Genomic DNA, 16,098 nt, shown 5'->3' with positions numbered 1-16,098 from the left:
ACAAAAGTATAGCAGACGCTTCACTTATTTTTCAAGGTTTAGAAGTAGACATCCGATCCTCCTAGAAAGCATGAATTATCATTTTGTCTTCTATAACAATTTATGTTGTAGTGTCACAGTGTACATAAATTTTTCTCGTGGGTAATAGACCCTTTGCTGCTCCTTCTAGAAATCATATTAGATATTTGATATCAATTTGGAACTTGTTTAATATTATTGACTGTAATGACAAGCCAAAAAATCATACAGCTCTGACAGTTTGAAGTTAGCCCCACATGGTTCTCACGTTAATAAGCCTTTCCTTATAAATGTGTATACCAGAGTGCAGTTACCTGGTTAAGCTTTACATGGGATTCTGATGGCATCATCACAGCCTCAAAAGATGGCTCAATCAGAGTTTGGAACATTAATGGTAAGAACCTGAAGCTTCAAACAACTGTGTTATTTGTGTTTTCCTTGATGCACTGTCTCTTTGAAAGAAAACTGATTTCTTCTCAAATTAGTCCAGGGATTCCTTACTCGCATATAATAGCTATTCACTTGATTGGATGGTCTGTTTATTTATCTTATCATCTAGATGGTATCTTTTCAAGTTTCACATTGAAGGTATATTTTTAGAACTCTGGCACATGGGAAGATTGCATAAATAACAGGTGTGAGAATTGGTGACCATGTTGATACATTATTAAAATTTCAAATACCCAATGTGGCATGCTTTGTGTTTCAGTTCGTAGTTTTCATTCCATCCTTTGTACAAGAAAGTCTCCTTGAGGAATGCCATCAATCTGCCTTCGATTCTTAGTTTGATACTTGACTGTATACATTGCTACAAAGAGTTCGGGAAAGGACCTGATTGATTCCAACTTCCTATGTAATCTTGATGCAGAAAAAAACACAAGCTTACAACAAAGGGGTTAAGGATATGGCAATGGATCTGATCGATTTCCCAATGGAATGAAATTCAATATTGTAGTTAGGTAATTGTTGTGTCTCCTCTCCATGTTTGAGCACTATCTTCCATTTGTGCACTCTCTCTCGTTCGCTCAGCCCCTGCTCGCTCAGCTCTCCCGCTCGCTCAGCCCCCCTCGCTCAGCCCCCGCTCAGCTCAGCCCCCTTCGCTCAGCTCAGCTCTCCCGCTCGCTCTCCCGCTCAGCTCCCCCTCGCTCAGCTCTCCTGCCAGGCTCCCCCTCGCTCAGCTCTCCCGCTAGAAGAGCTTCTTCCTCCTCTAGCCACTCAGCCCCCCCTCGCTCAGCCGCTCAGCGCCCCCCCCCCCCCCCCCTCGCTCAGCCCCCCCCGCTCAGCCCCCGCTCAGCTCAGCCCCCCTCACTCAGCTCAGCTCTCCCGCTCAGCTCCCCCTCGCTCAGCTCTCCCGCCGCTTGCAGCTCTCCCGCCGCTTGCAGCTCCGACCTCGCTAAGCTCTCCCGCTGCTTGCAGCTCCGAACCCCTTTTTTTTTTTTTGGCCCCCCGCTTGCAGCTCCGACTTTCTCCCCCCCCCCCCCCCCCCCCCCCGCTTGCAGCTTCGACCTCCTGCAATCCCTTCTTTGCCCGCTGCTGCCTCCCCATAATAAGGGAACATGGGGATGAGCGGGAGACCCTTCGGTCCAGATTTACATACGCGAGGAGATGGGGAAGGGGAACGGTGACAAGGGGAAAACATAAAAACAACTCAGTTTGGAGGACTTCAACAAACGCAGCAACCGGAGCGGTTTGATAGTGGACAGCACCGCAGCCCAGAAGACAGGGGCCCACCCAAAGCCCATGCCGCTCACCACATCCTTGACCTCTATGGTTACCACCACTATTTCACCACCATCATTGGCCTCATCATCTACGCCACCTCTCTCCTCCCCCTCTCCTGCATCATCATCACAGGTCTCCTCTCCAGTAGCCTCACCACTGGCCCCACTGGCCACGGCTCAACAGTACTTTCCCCTCGTATCACCTCTACCTCGCAGTCAACCACCCTTCATCACCTCGTCTAGCCTCGCTACTCCTACATACCCACCCTGATCATGCTGTCCCCACCCTCAGTACAACCTCAACAGCCCACCTTCATTCCAACCCCTCTCGAGATCTAGTTCCCACCTGGACCAGGACATCTTAGGCCCCCACCAGATGCTTGGGACTCCCATTGGTTGAGATACACAACATCCGGGCCCGTCAGGCACAGCTGACACATTACACTCAGGAGCAGGCCCGATACACCCAAGAGTAGACCCGCATTATACACACGAGCAGGGCACCCTTATCCAGGGGCTCAGACACGACATCACATAGCTTCGAGAGGAGCTCGAGACCCTCAGAGTAGTGGCTGGAGGGACCCCAGTCACAGAGATGGAGGCACAGATAGCCACGATACAGTCAGCTATAGCAGAGTCTAGATGGGTGGATGTGGTGAAACGGGAGCCCGCAAAGGCAACTGTTTCAGCTGCCATTCAGGCGCAGCAGCAGAGGGCTTCGAAGGCCCTCAACATTCGGATACGAGGGATCATGCGAGACAGCACCAACACCACTACGACGCCCATGGAGGAGGCGATCACCTTTGTGACCACCACCATGGGGGTCCCCGATCATGGCATAGAGGGAGCATGGCGTGTTGGGAGAGACCCCAACCGAGAGCAGCCCCTAGTCATTCGCTTCAGAGATTCACATGCTCGACTAGCGACACTTCGACGTTGAGCCGTTCTATGAGAGCATCCCACCCTCTCCATGGACGAGGATTTGACACCACTACAGATTGAGGAGTGACAAGTTTTTTTGCAGCAGCGGGATGTTGCCTGCAAGGAGAAAAAATGGGCCGTGGTCCGAGATGGTAGGTTGTTAACTGGCACCCGTCGGGCTCCTACCTGTACCCCCTAGGGGGACGGGGCCTATGAGACTCAGGTTTTCGAGACCCTAGCCTGCACCATTTGGAACTGTAATGGTACCTTATGGTCAGACCCAGGGAACTTCTTGGAGTCTTATACAGGACGAGACATAGTCTTTTACATGGAGACACACGAGAGCCCAGAGCGTCCACTACCGATAGTCAGTGGCCACACATGGGAGTCAGCCTTCAGGGATGAGACGAGGGATACAGGAGGAGTCCGAGGATCAAGCGGGGTCACAGTATTGTACAGGTCTTTCCTCGTTGGAGCCATCTCCATTGAGAGGAAGAACGCACACTCCCGATTCATGTGGATCCGGATCCGACGCACAGACACCCGTGACCTTTTCATAGCAATATGCTACTTCCCGTCAGACACATCCCACTTCGCCAGAGTGGCACGAGAGGAGGGTGAGACATTGCCATATGCACCCTTACATCAGGATATCCCAGACCTTTCAGCCCGCGGGAAAGTTCTCCTTGTTGGGGACTTCAACGCCAGGACGAGCACGCGCCAGGCACTCCTGGACTTTCAAGATGACTTTATCGTGCTACCAGACATGGACCTAGACGGAGCATGTATGACCAGGACCTCATCGGACTAACACGGGCCTGTTACACCATATGGACACGCGCTTCTTGATCTGGGCAGGATGCATGATCTCATCATCTACAACGGGCTTGACCTATGGCCCTCCTTAGGTGATTTTACTTGCTTCCCACACGAGGGGGGGCACTAGTGTAGTAGATTATATCATGGGATCCCCTACCTTCACTTCATGTATCACCGACTTCACCGTAGCACCACTCCCTCCAAGAGCTGATCACACATACCTATTCTTCACTATCGCCACCCCACGCTCAGCCACACCACACACACCACATAGGAAGCACGACACCTACCACGACATACACTTTGATCACAGCCTCTCACCGGCCTACTCTGGATGCCTAAACAGACTCCTAACCTACATCGATCACATACCACTCATAGAGGACCGTGCTGCCCTGATTAGTGGCACACTCCACGAGGCTGCCCTCCAAATCTTTCCCCACACCACACGGTCCACTAGACCACCACCTCTTGGGCTGTACCCTGCAACAACTGGTACGATGCGGAGTGCAAGGCTTATCGCCGACAGCTCCGACTTGAAACCAGATGTCACCTCCTGCACACACCAAACACGGTACGGAAGTACCGACGTCTCGTACGTCGGAAGAAGCAGGCATTTCTTCGTCGAAATGAGGAGCTGCTGAACATCTTGTACAGCAACAACTCTAAGGATTTTTGGCGGAGATTTCTTAAGCGTAGGTCTCCATCACCCCTCACTGACACGAGAGTCTGGCACACGTATGCACACCATCTTTATGATGTCCCACACCAGCCCACTCCAGATCTCATACACACACCTCGCTCCACCACTTGCACGTTGTTTACCAGAGGGGGAGTCAAGGACGCGACATTGAAACTGCACAATGGCCGAGCTAAGGATCACGAGGGGCTATGCACTGAGTTTATCGCATATGGAATTGACACATTAGCCCCGATCCTAGCAAAGCTATTCAATGACGTTGTTTGCCTTGGCTTCCCCCGCACTTGGACACTCAACACCATCACCCCCATTCACAAGGCAGGGGATCCCATGGACCCGAGTAACTACAGGACTATCATGATTGGACATGTGATGTCCAAGATCTATGCAGCTGTATTGGATGCGTCGGTCAGCTTGTTCGCAGAGATGAGAGGGCTCAGAGCAGAGGGTCAGGCCAGTTTCAGGCGAGACCATGGGACTATGGATCACATACTCACACTCAGGAGTGTCATTGAGGAGGCCAGATCACGGAAGGAGAGGGTATATTGCTGCTTTGTGGATTTTCGTAAAGCCTTTGACACAATACCTCGAGCTCGTCTCATCACACCCCTATAGACGCTAGGATTTGATCAGGAGATCATCTGGGCAGTCATGGCACTTTATGAGCGAGTCTTAGTCTGAGTTCGGACAGACGCATGTTGGACAAATGAGATCTTGAGTACCATAGGGGTCAAATAGGGTTGTCTCTTATCACCAACCCTGTTTGGCCTCTACATCGATGAGCTTGAGACTTTCATGGGGGCGTTTGGAGGGACCGGTTGCTCACTTGCCGGGATCATCATCAGGATTCTTCTTTATGCAAATGACGTGGCACTCTTGTTGTCCACACCCGAGGGGCTCCAGCGACACCTGGATGCACTGCAGGCTTTTTGTTTATCCCATGATTTGGAGGTCAACCTTGGTAAGACCAAGGTCATGATCTTTAACACCTCTCGAGCAAACATGCAACGGAAGCAGTTCACTTTCGGTGGGTCACCAATTGAGATCGTATCCTCATTCACTTACTTGGGGGTCATCTTCTTCGGCTTGATCTTCACAATGAGACTAGCGATGTAGGCCAGACTGAGTAGGGGATACGCCTCACTGGCTCAGCTAGAGAGACAATGCTTCCACTCCCACTTCCAGGACCCTCGGACCGACTCCTTGGTCCGACCAGCCGGTATGTATGACAGCCCTTGTTGGGGACCTGACATGTCAGAGATAGAGTGGACACGGGTGGAGCGCCTGCAGATCCTCATGCTCTCACGGATGATCCGGGAAAAACCGTCTGTACCACATCACATCATGCAGGCTGAGTTTGGTGCTTCTCCACTCTAGCTAGATGTAGCCTTTCAGACCATCACATATCTACACCGAGTTAGATCATATGGGGACTACACATCAAGGAGACATAGGTTGCCATGGTTGGCTCTCGATTCCTCCATGAGGTTGGCAGCAGAGGAAGACGAGCGATGCTGGTATGCACGGACTCACAGATGGTTTGTGAGACAAGGGTTTCACATCGATAGGATACCTCCTTTTCAGTACAGTTTAGATGCCCCTCCGGTACTCCCACCCACCATCCCGATCGGGCCACACACCAACTAGGTCATTCGAGAGGATCTCTTGCAGCTACACACCTTTAGGACTTGGTTGGAGCCAAGGGAGGTTCCAGTGAAGCTGAGTTTCTACATAGATTACTATCTTTGTATTTTGGAGGAGGGATTCATCACACCACCGAGGTACACTGAGCTTCATATGCCTCACTCACTATGGATCTCCAGCGGACAGTTTCGGGTATCATCACACCACCTCCACATAGAGAGCGGATCCCTAGGGAGCATCACTTATGCATATTGTGTCAGGAGGTTGAGTCGGAGGAGCATTTTATTTTCAGGTGCCCAGTGTACAACGAGATTTGAGGTCGCTACCACTGTCTCTTCAGAGATGGCTCCGGGCTCCTTTCTAGATTTCTCGCCTACCCAGATCAGAGATGCCTCGCGGCCTTCATTCACGAGGGGGTCCGACACAGAGAGTACTTACTCAGGCGACGGGGCTTGGCCACATCATCAGACACCTCTCAGAGCAGGATCACAGAGTTCTTCCCATCGAGTGACATTGATCGTCCAATCTCTAGCCACAGACGTGACAAAGACCGCGACTCGACGATCGCAGCACGACACATGAGACATCGAGGGGACACACAGAGAGTACTTACTGAGGTGACGGGGCTTGGCCACATCATCAAACACCTCTCGGAGCAGGATCACAGAGTTCTTCCCATTGAGTGACATTGATTGTCCAGTCTCTAGCCGCAGATGTGACAGAGACCCCAACCCGACAACCGCAGCACGACACACGAGACATCGAGGGGACACACAGATCACTCTGGGGGACCTCCCATCATTGTTTAGACCTAGGATACGTCCCACGAGTCATGGTGGCTCTGGTCTTGCGTCGAGCCTCGTCCAGGAGACCGAGACACACAACACCCCTTGACGGGCACCAGCGTCCCATCACCAGCTATGCACTAGCGAGGGCGACATGACATACGGAGGATTCCGCTCCGCTCCAGTCTTTTTCTTTTCATTGTTACATCCAGATGTATTTGATTATGTACGATCAGACTTAGGATTCAGCACAAGTGATGATGCTCGTTTCAGTAGCTCCACCCTTATTGTGATTTGTATCAGGTTTTCTTTCATTCTCATAGACCCATTGGTCTTCCGAAGACTCTAATAAAATTTCTTTCTTTTTTTCTTGCCTGTGAAAAAACAGAAGCTTAGCAAAGGTGTTGGAGAAAACTTGGTTTTCACATGAATGAGTGGTCAATGCAGGGACCCCCCTCCTGTCAAGGAACTTTATTGAGATACAAAATTATAGACCACAATATCAAGAGCAGTCAATCGTCAAATTGGTCATAGATTCTTGGAGCAAAAGATAATGAACCTTTGAGGACATAAACATTTCATATAGGGTTGATTTATATGCAGTTACAATAAAGAAGATAGCTTTTGAGTCTTTCTCAGAAAGTATTTTGATGTTGGTTAACTTAGTCTGAGATCTCCTACCCAACATGTTAGTTGAAAATATTCTTCATGCATTGAAAGGGGTGTAGGACCAGTAGGAGTAGGGGAGAGAAAACGAATCCATGTTGTTGACGTGCTATGCATTTCAATTAGAGCATTAGTATGCTGTAATTACTTCCAACCTGCAACTGTATGAGGGCTCAATCTGCAAGACGTCTTCATGTGTGAAAATCTGCATAATACTTACTGTTTCCGTGTCTTGTTAAGGGCTGCTCAAGAAGCTTAACTGGTTTCTTGGTATACAGTGATAGGGAAAGGGGTGTAGAACAAGTAGGGTAGGGGAGAGAAAAATAATCTATGTTCTTGACTTGCTGGGCATTTCAATTACATCATGTATATGCTGTAATTACGTCAACCTGAACTGTATGAGGGTTTAACCTGCAAGTCATTCTTATGTTAGAAAATCTGCATAATACTGTACTGTTTTGTAAAATAAGGCATGTTCAAGGAGCATTCATTTCAAGCATATCCCCCAATGCATTATCCATTTGTACATGCTTTGTACCAGCCCTTTTGTTTACTCGATTTTATTACCATTTGAGGCAGGCTTTTTGTATCCATGTTGGCACGTGTATTGATTAATGTGCATTGATTAATGGATGTGTTCACATAGTGCTTTGGGTAACATACATGTTTCAGCCAATAGAAGAAGTGGGAAAGAGGGGGGGGGCGGGAGGGCGGGAAAGTTGCAAGTTTCTGTAATTCCTTTCTCTGTACGTGCATGGGAAGAATGAGTGAGAGAAGTTTGAGCTGTTTCTTTTGTTGGCAGTCAGATATAATCTGGATGAGGATCCTAAGTGCATGAAGGTGCTTCCAATACTGCTGCGTGATATAAAAGGTGCTACGGCTCATTATGACAGACTGGCAGTATCTCCTGATAATAAAACACTAGCTGTCAGTCAGGGTTCAACTTTACAATGGCTCAGTTTGGAGTCTGGTGCCACTTTGGATTCTGTTGAGAATGCACATGATGGTGAGCTGATTTGACTTTTCTGGACACCCTTTTGAATCTCAGTATTATTGTTTTCCCTTATGTCTTGATGTATGGATACAGGATTTATAACTTGGGTAGCCTGGGCTCCTGACCTTGTTCCTACGGGTATGTAATCTTCAGCATATTTAAATGTATAGTGTTAGATATTCTGTATCGCTTTGATCTAGCCTACTATTGGGTGTGTTTAACAGAGAAGGGACGAGCTGCAATTTTGGCAACTGCCAGCGTCGATAAGAAAGTTAAACTTTGGTTTCCTCCTCAATGATGTCGGGTGTCTCTTTAACAAATTGTTTTCAAGATGCTGTATTGTTTATCCTTCAAGGGGAACAAAGGAAATTGGAGAGTTTTTAGAGCAGGTCCAGCGACAAAAGTTTTGTTTGTTTCTCCACAATCATGACATCACCAGGAGCAGGACAATTTTGTTCATCATGATAGAAGGAATTGTTGAGAGCCCTTTGCTCCCAATTCAAACATCTGTAAAACATAGTTTGTAGGAGTGCTTACACTGAATCCCAAAAGTAGCTCTCTTTTCTCACTTAAAACATTATATGAAGTTTGAAGGTTAATGCATTTGTTGATTTATTGGTGTTTCTGAAATATCGAGTACTTTATAGATATCATTCTACGAGACAACTTGGTGTAAGGTGTTGGAAGCAGACGAGCCTTCAAATTTGCTGAAGTATAGATAATCAAAGCTTAGTTCCTGATGATGGTGCTGGCATTTACTCAGCTTATTCAAATTATACCAAGAGGCAGGTCTTGCATTATGATTGAGTTGCCATTGCCAAGATAAAAATGGCTTGCACATGAAAGTAGCAATCACTTTCAAACATTCACGAGTACCTTTGACGCATATATTATGTGAATATTAGGCAAGCTACAAATGGGCATTGTCTTCTTTTAATGTAAAGTTGAATATCAGAGACACTGTATGTTTTTCTTGAAGAATTGAGCACTAGCTGTTATACACTACATTCAAATGAACAAAAATGGTGATGTAAACATGCAAAGTTCAAATCACTTCTGGTCAGGGTTAGTTTTTATGACTCTCTAGTGTATACATATAGTGAATACTATTCATGGAGAATTTTTCTTGCCAACGGAAACGGTCTTGGAGGCAGCTGAAACTAGGAAAGGAGGGGAGAGGACGGAGGAGAGGAGTGTGCACACATGGCTAATTGTATACTACATTCAAATGAACCAAATGGCGTTTTACATTCAGATGAACTGAATGGTGTAGATTTCGGGAATATTTTTTCTGGCATTCGGATCTTCTACAATGTTTTTTGGGGCTTGTTTTTTCTATACTTTGTTTTGAAGATTTCACCATTTCTTTGGAGGCCTCGTTTTATCTTGAATGCTTCTTCTGCTCCTCCTTGAGTTGTAAGTTGGCTTCCCAAGCTGGTTACAGTTCGTGTAACCAGCTTGGGAAGCAAAGGATACCAAAGTCGCTTCATGCATTGGCCTGAACATTACTAAAGGTGTTCTTTAGGATGCAAATTGGGAGACCAGTACCAGTCTGTGAAATGGGCAGAGAACAAATATCAGAAGAAGTCAGAGGTGGAGATACTTCACTTGCATCGCTCAATCAATTGAAATACATTAATGGGGAAGATTTGAAGAAGCATGTTGAGTAGATGAAACATTTGTTCGATCGATTGGAAGGAGCTAGCAATGCATACAAAGTAAAGCGCTGGTGGCACAAGTGTACCCCTATGACAACACTTGGGAAGCAGTTGTAGCAAGCACTCAATGAAGAGATAATGCATATTGACTTAGGTCGACGGCCAGGTGTTGACAAGGTGGCATTGGTCTCCAATAATGGAGCAAATGGTTCCATGTCAGAGAGAACAAAGCATGGCACTGCTGCCAACAAATGTGCTCTAGCAGAGGTCACAAGTTTGAATATGCTTTATTTATTGATTCTGGTTCCACAACATACGCCAAGGAAAAATAATTGTTTTGTTAATTGCAATTTCAAGAAAACGATTCAGTTTTGTGAGAATTCAGAGATTTTAAAGAGTGGGGAACCAATCAATTACAGAAAAGCAATGCGAGTCTAAGACCCTCAGCAGTGGGCGAAGGCAATGCAAGAAGAGTTTGCATCTATTATGAAATAGAGACATGGGAATTGGTGTCATTACCCAAGGATTAAAAAACCAAATGGCCATACAAATATAAATACGCCCGGTTAGTGGCCGTGGAATAGGTTATAATGACAGTACTGGAGATAACAACTATCAGCAGTCTATTTGCATTGGCAACTAATTATGATCTAGATGTGCATCATCTAGATGGCTTTTTTGCATGGATACATGGAACAAAAATTGTACGTGCATCAGCCCAAAGGTTTACGGAATGCAGAACATTTGGTTTGCAAACTGAGAAAATCCTCATATGGACTAAAAACAAGCTACACACCCCTGGTTCAAGGAATGGATGCTTGAAGGAGGTTGGGATCGTTGCCTCATTCGCAGTATACATTAAGGGAAGAAAACTGGAAAAAAGGTGAGTTACTGATGTTGGGGCTGTATGTATGTAATATGATACTCTTGAGAGAGGGTGTGGACAAGTTGAATGCTTGAATGGTTCAGCTACATGCTAGATTTGAAACAGCGGATTTGGAAGACCTGCTTTTTTGCCTGGCAATGGCATGGGAACACAGTCACAAGAAACGTTTCTAGATTTTTACAGGCGTTTCGTCTAGAAACGCCTAAAAATACTTATTTTATAGAAGTTATATATATAATATACTTCATAAATAATTGTCTTGAGATTCTCTCTCTCTCTCTCTCTCTCTCTCTCTCTCTCAAAAGAGCTCTCAGATATCCATATTGTGCACACAATGCACACATATTACACAGTTGAAAGAGTAAAAAGATGTGTCACACAGCCTATGGATTGAGGTTTACAAAGACACAGATCTTCCAGTTTACAAATTACTATTAACTAATTAGTTGCAAGTGCATATGGCTGCTAGCATATGCCATGGCCCATAGTTCAAACAATAAACTTTTAACTTTATAATTGAAATTTCAGAATCAAATTTCAAGATTCAAGATTCAATATTCAAAATATAACAAAATGTATTATGTATTACTGTTTACATCATACATGTAACATGCCATAATGATATACTGGTAACTGTATGGTGTAAACTGTATACATAATCAAAGCCCGTCGCCTGCAAGCTAGCTGCTAACAACTGCAGTGTACATAGTACACTCTAGAGTCTAGTCTCGACTCTCTAGAGCTAGGGACCGTTGCCCTCTCCAAGATCTGTTGCCTCATCACTGTCATCAGCAGCACTGGAATCAGCAAATGGATCTACATCCTCTGTGGAGAAAGAGGAAGTGCCACCCTCGAACCAAGTAGGGGCTCGCAACTGATCTTGCACTGTCTACCAATGCCGCCTCCTCCTCTGGCTCTGCCTGGACGTCCTCGAGACGACGATGCAAGAACAGATACCTGTGATCCTCCTCGTGAGGCTCGTGCTCGACGTTGATAACCATGAATTTGGGGTGTCCCTGTATTCTTTGCAACAGTAGCAACACGTACTCGTGGTGCATGAGCTCGAGCCATCGAACGTGTCTGACGTTGGAATCGAAGCATATCCTGTCGTAGGAACTCGTAAGCATCGTCATTCTCTCGATTGTGCTGGATGATGAATATGTCGACAGGTTCTAGCTTGATCTTGTCAGGATTGACTTGCTTGGGCTTCCACTCGATGCTACCGGTACCATCTGCAGACCTGTACTTCTTAAGTAGACGTAGGTTGGCATTGACATATACCAACCTATTGAGCTGCTCCAACCTGACATAGTTTACAAAGCATAAAGAAGTCGATTCTCACGACTTAAGAATTGTTTTTCAAAATGTTACAAGCTTGACGCTATACTATATAGCCTATAAATAAGAACTATGAGAAGTTAGAACGAACTTGTTTCTCTTCCTGGTGCAGACATATGCTCCATATCCTCTCAGCTGGACCTGATGTGCAATCTTGCGAAAGGATGCGGAGAGCTAAGTTCTGCACTGAGGGATTCAAAATCCCAAATTTCTCCCACCAAGTAAGAGCCAACAGCCTATTGTCTCTTTCCTTGGCAATTGCACGGGAGAAATGACCCATGTCATTGTGGAACTCCACTATGTCCTCTTCAATGCTATTGCAATTTGCAATACAGAAGAAGACAATATAAATAATTAGATAAATCATAAATAATAATACAAAGTTGAAAGCACTTAGAAGTTAGTAGTGAGCAGGTTGCAAACTTGTACGCCATGCTACCTCACCTATTCTGGACCGATGAGTCGCATACTTTCTCCAAGTATTGGGTCCATCCGTTCACAAGCACTCGATCATTCCATTTAGCAGGCTCCTTCCACAAGGGATGGAGCATATGTGCAACAGTGTGGATTGGCCTATGAAACCAATCCCATCAATTCCTCCAAATTTCTAATATGTCATCCTTTCTAAAAATTTACCAAAAGGAATCAAGTTAGAGGCTAGACTCTAGAGCTAGGAGAACTGAGTATTAAACTTACAAGTTTCAACTTATATGTACCTGCTCTGGTTGAGGATCTCAATAGGATAATCCTCTGTTGCTTTTCGAAGCTTCAGCATGAACTCGTATAGCAAGGCCATAGTACAATCCTCATGGTCAAAGAGTCGAAGCACGAAGTACAAGGGCTCTATGGACATCTGAATGCAATGGGCTTCCTACCAAAACTGATTGTCAAAGACAATCCCCTGGACATTCTGTCCAGCAGGCAATCTCGAGTCACTCCAATCCAGTCAATCTGAACTGGTCATCATGCGACGAAGGCTCTCTTTGGTCTTAACCAGCCTACAAATGATAAAGTTTAAACAAATTTAAACAATGAATAATTTGAGGAATTGATCTTTAAATGATGAAAATTGAATCATGATTCATGAATCATGCCTGCTAAGAACCAGGAAGATGTAGCCAAAGCGTGTCTTTAAGGGTCTCAATAGCTCCCACTTACACTCCCTTCTGAATAGGGCCAGTGCATGTGCCTTACGAGTGATATAAGTCACTAGTTGCATTGCTTTTTCGACCACACTAGACACCCAAGGCAACTTTCTAATATCCTCCATCATCAAATCAAGAGAGTGTGAGGCACAAGGTGTCCATACTATCTTGGGATACTTCTCCTCAAGAAGACTTCCCATTCTCTTGCAGTTGGAGCCATTATCGGTGATGACTTGCACCACATTGTCCTCACCAACCTCCTTGATGGCTGCCTCAATATGACCCCATATCCACTCTTCGGTGATGTGAAGGCCGGCATGTGAGGCACCAACCACCCTCAAGAATATGCTTCCCACACAACTAGTGACCAAGATATTAATCATGTGTCTCCTCTTCGTGTCACTCCATCCATCGGAGACTATGGTGCATCCATACCGACTCCAAGCTTCCTTGAGTCCCTCCATGTCTTTCTTGATTAATCCCACGTGCTTCTTCAAACGTGTGGTACAGAGAGTCTCAGAACTAGCAGGTGCAAGGGATGATGCTCCTTCTCTACCAGTAACTACAAGTGCATGATAAAACTTCTTGTAGGCAGGAGTCCTTGCAACATTGAAGGGAATATTGCAAGCGTAAAAAAACTCCTCCTCTGCAATTGCAGCCTCTTGCTTTAGGCGTGGTGCCCAAGCAGCCTATATAGGAGTAACTCTCGGAGTGATAGCTGTTGGACCACATGGCCTCTTAGCAGGAGGCCGTGGAGGAGTTGATGGCATAGCGGACAGCCCAACTGATATGGATGCCGATGGAGTGGTGCCATGTAGAGGCTGAGTAGAGGCACTCCCATGAACTTGTGATGTCGATGTAGATGGAGTATACCCATGCCCCTCCTGTTGTGAGTGAGAACACTCCACATTCCTAGTATCTGACTAGGATGATGTGAGAGTGACGGTTGCCTCTATGCCCAACTTGTGCTGCTCAACCAACACATTAGCTTGAAGAACTTGATCTGTGATCACGTGATAGAGGAGGGGTCGAATCTCAGCGAATTTGGATGAGGTACCTCCATATGCCAAGAAGATCCCCTCTGGAATGGCATGGCAAGCACTCTTACCCTGGCCTCCGATCCATAAAAAATGTGCTCGAATTTGAGGGGCAGAGCCCATCAAAGTGTCACCACAAAACTTGCATACTGACCTCCTCATGCCAGATGTGCCATATCTCTTTATAAAAACGATATCCTACCATACATCCCGTTTTGTGCTTCCACTCAGTCCATCGGCATGTCTTGAGGCCATGGTATGGGAGTAGAGAGTAGAGTAGAGTAGATTGTAGAGGGTAGAGTCTAGACCGTATAGGGTAGAATCTAGACTCTAGAGTAGAGGGTAGAGTAGAGAGTAGAGGCTAGAGGAGAGTAGAGGGTAGAGTAGAGGGTAGAGTAGAGTAGAGTAGAGTAGAGGGTAGGGTAGAGTAGAGGGTAGACCATAGAGAAAAGTAGAGGGTAGACCGTAGAAACTAGAGTAGAGGGTAGAGTAGAGTAGAGTAGAGGCCCGAGGGTAGAGTAGAGAGTAGAGAGTAGAGGAGAGTAGAAGGTGGAGTAGAGGGTAGAGTAGATGGTAGGCACTAGGAGCAAGGCAAGCAATGGAGCGGCGCGGGAGAGGAGCGAAAAAATGAAAACGGCAGCCCAAAACCAAAAAGAAACCCATCGTGGTGGATTTTTGGACAGGCAGATGTTTTGCCCTAACTACGCGTTTCGGGTGTTTCTAAAAAACGTTTCGTCTAGAAACGTTTCTTCGCGTTTCGGTGCCCCGAAACACATTTTTTGGTGACACTGCATGGGAATAGAGCTAGTTGCACTATTCATCTGAGTCAAGCAAAGTATATCTGAGATTTGCATGAGAACTATGTAGTAATTCTATATTCATTCCAATGGAAATGGGTGTTGTTGCTGCCTTTCATATTGCACTATTCATCTTGGTCAAGCAAAGTATATCTGAGATTTGCATGAGAACTATGTAGTAATTCTATATTCATTCCAATGGAAATGGGTGTTGTTGCTGCCTTTCATATGATCCAGAAGTCAAAGCCTATGAAACAGTTTATGGAGGGCTGTATCAGAGTTTAATTTGGTAGCTAACTCAATATAATGATATGTTTCAGGCCAAACATTGTGTATGCTTTTCATTGCTTTGAACCAATATTGTTCAAAGTAATAAATGTCTACAAAGAGAGTGTGAAGTCATTTAATCGGCACTAAAGATTATTGTATAAGCTATCAAGGATGTCCAAACCAGTTGCAGCTAGTAGTATATGTTGATGCTATCCGGTTCACATTGAAGTCTGATTCTAAATCAACTGTGGGCTGTTGTATATGCTGGCCAAAGTGTGATAGGCTGGTGCAGCAGAATCAATGAAGAAAGCATTAGTAGTGCCTCCACACATTCCTTTGGATTTTCCCTTCCCATCTCAAATCTATAGCTCCTTCCAATGAATCTATGCAACTGACCAAGCGTGGGCGTTATGAAGAAAGCATTAGTAGTGCCTCCACACATTCTTTTGGATTTCCCCTTCCCATCTCAAATCTATAGCTCCTTCCAATGAATCTGTGCAACTGACCAAGCGTGGGCGTTACCATGTCTATGTAAGATTGGGAATCGATATGAGTATCAATCAGACAACAACTCTACACATCACAATGACACTTTATTGGTTAATAGGCATGATTGGAGATGGAAATGGAGGCGAGAGAAGGTGAGAGAATGGAGCTGAAGCATGCTAAAATGAATTTGCAGCAACTACAAATGAACTA

General features: G+C 45.8%; 1 protein-coding gene across 1 annotated transcript in view; it reads left to right on the top strand.

Annotated features, from left to right (window-relative positions):
- LOC147891770 (Transducin/WD40 repeat-like superfamily protein) overlaps positions 1 to 9,159 on the top strand; it is a 64,242-nt gene extending 55,083 nt beyond the window's left edge. Inside the window, exons 7-10 of the mRNA XM_087388263.1 lie at positions 322 to 412; positions 8,077 to 8,280; positions 8,362 to 8,406; positions 8,493 to 9,159. Coding sequence (XP_087244389.1) covers positions 322 to 412; positions 8,077 to 8,280; positions 8,362 to 8,406; positions 8,493 to 8,566 — 414 coding nt within the window. The 3' untranslated portion in view covers positions 8,567 to 9,159. The remainder of the gene's footprint in view (positions 1 to 321; positions 413 to 8,076; positions 8,281 to 8,361; positions 8,407 to 8,492) is intronic.
- Positions 9,160 to 16,098: the final 6,939 nt, after the last annotated feature.

This window comes from Dipteris shenzhenensis, chromosome 17, assembly GCF_047967505.1.
Source record: "Dipteris shenzhenensis isolate YYH24624 ecotype China chromosome 17, Dip_SZ_1.0, whole genome shotgun sequence".
Taxonomy (NCBI): Eukaryota; Viridiplantae; Streptophyta; class Polypodiopsida; order Gleicheniales; family Dipteridaceae; genus Dipteris; species Dipteris shenzhenensis.
The sequence above is the reverse complement of the archived record's forward strand: the minus strand, read 5'-3'. Positions and strand labels throughout refer to the sequence as shown.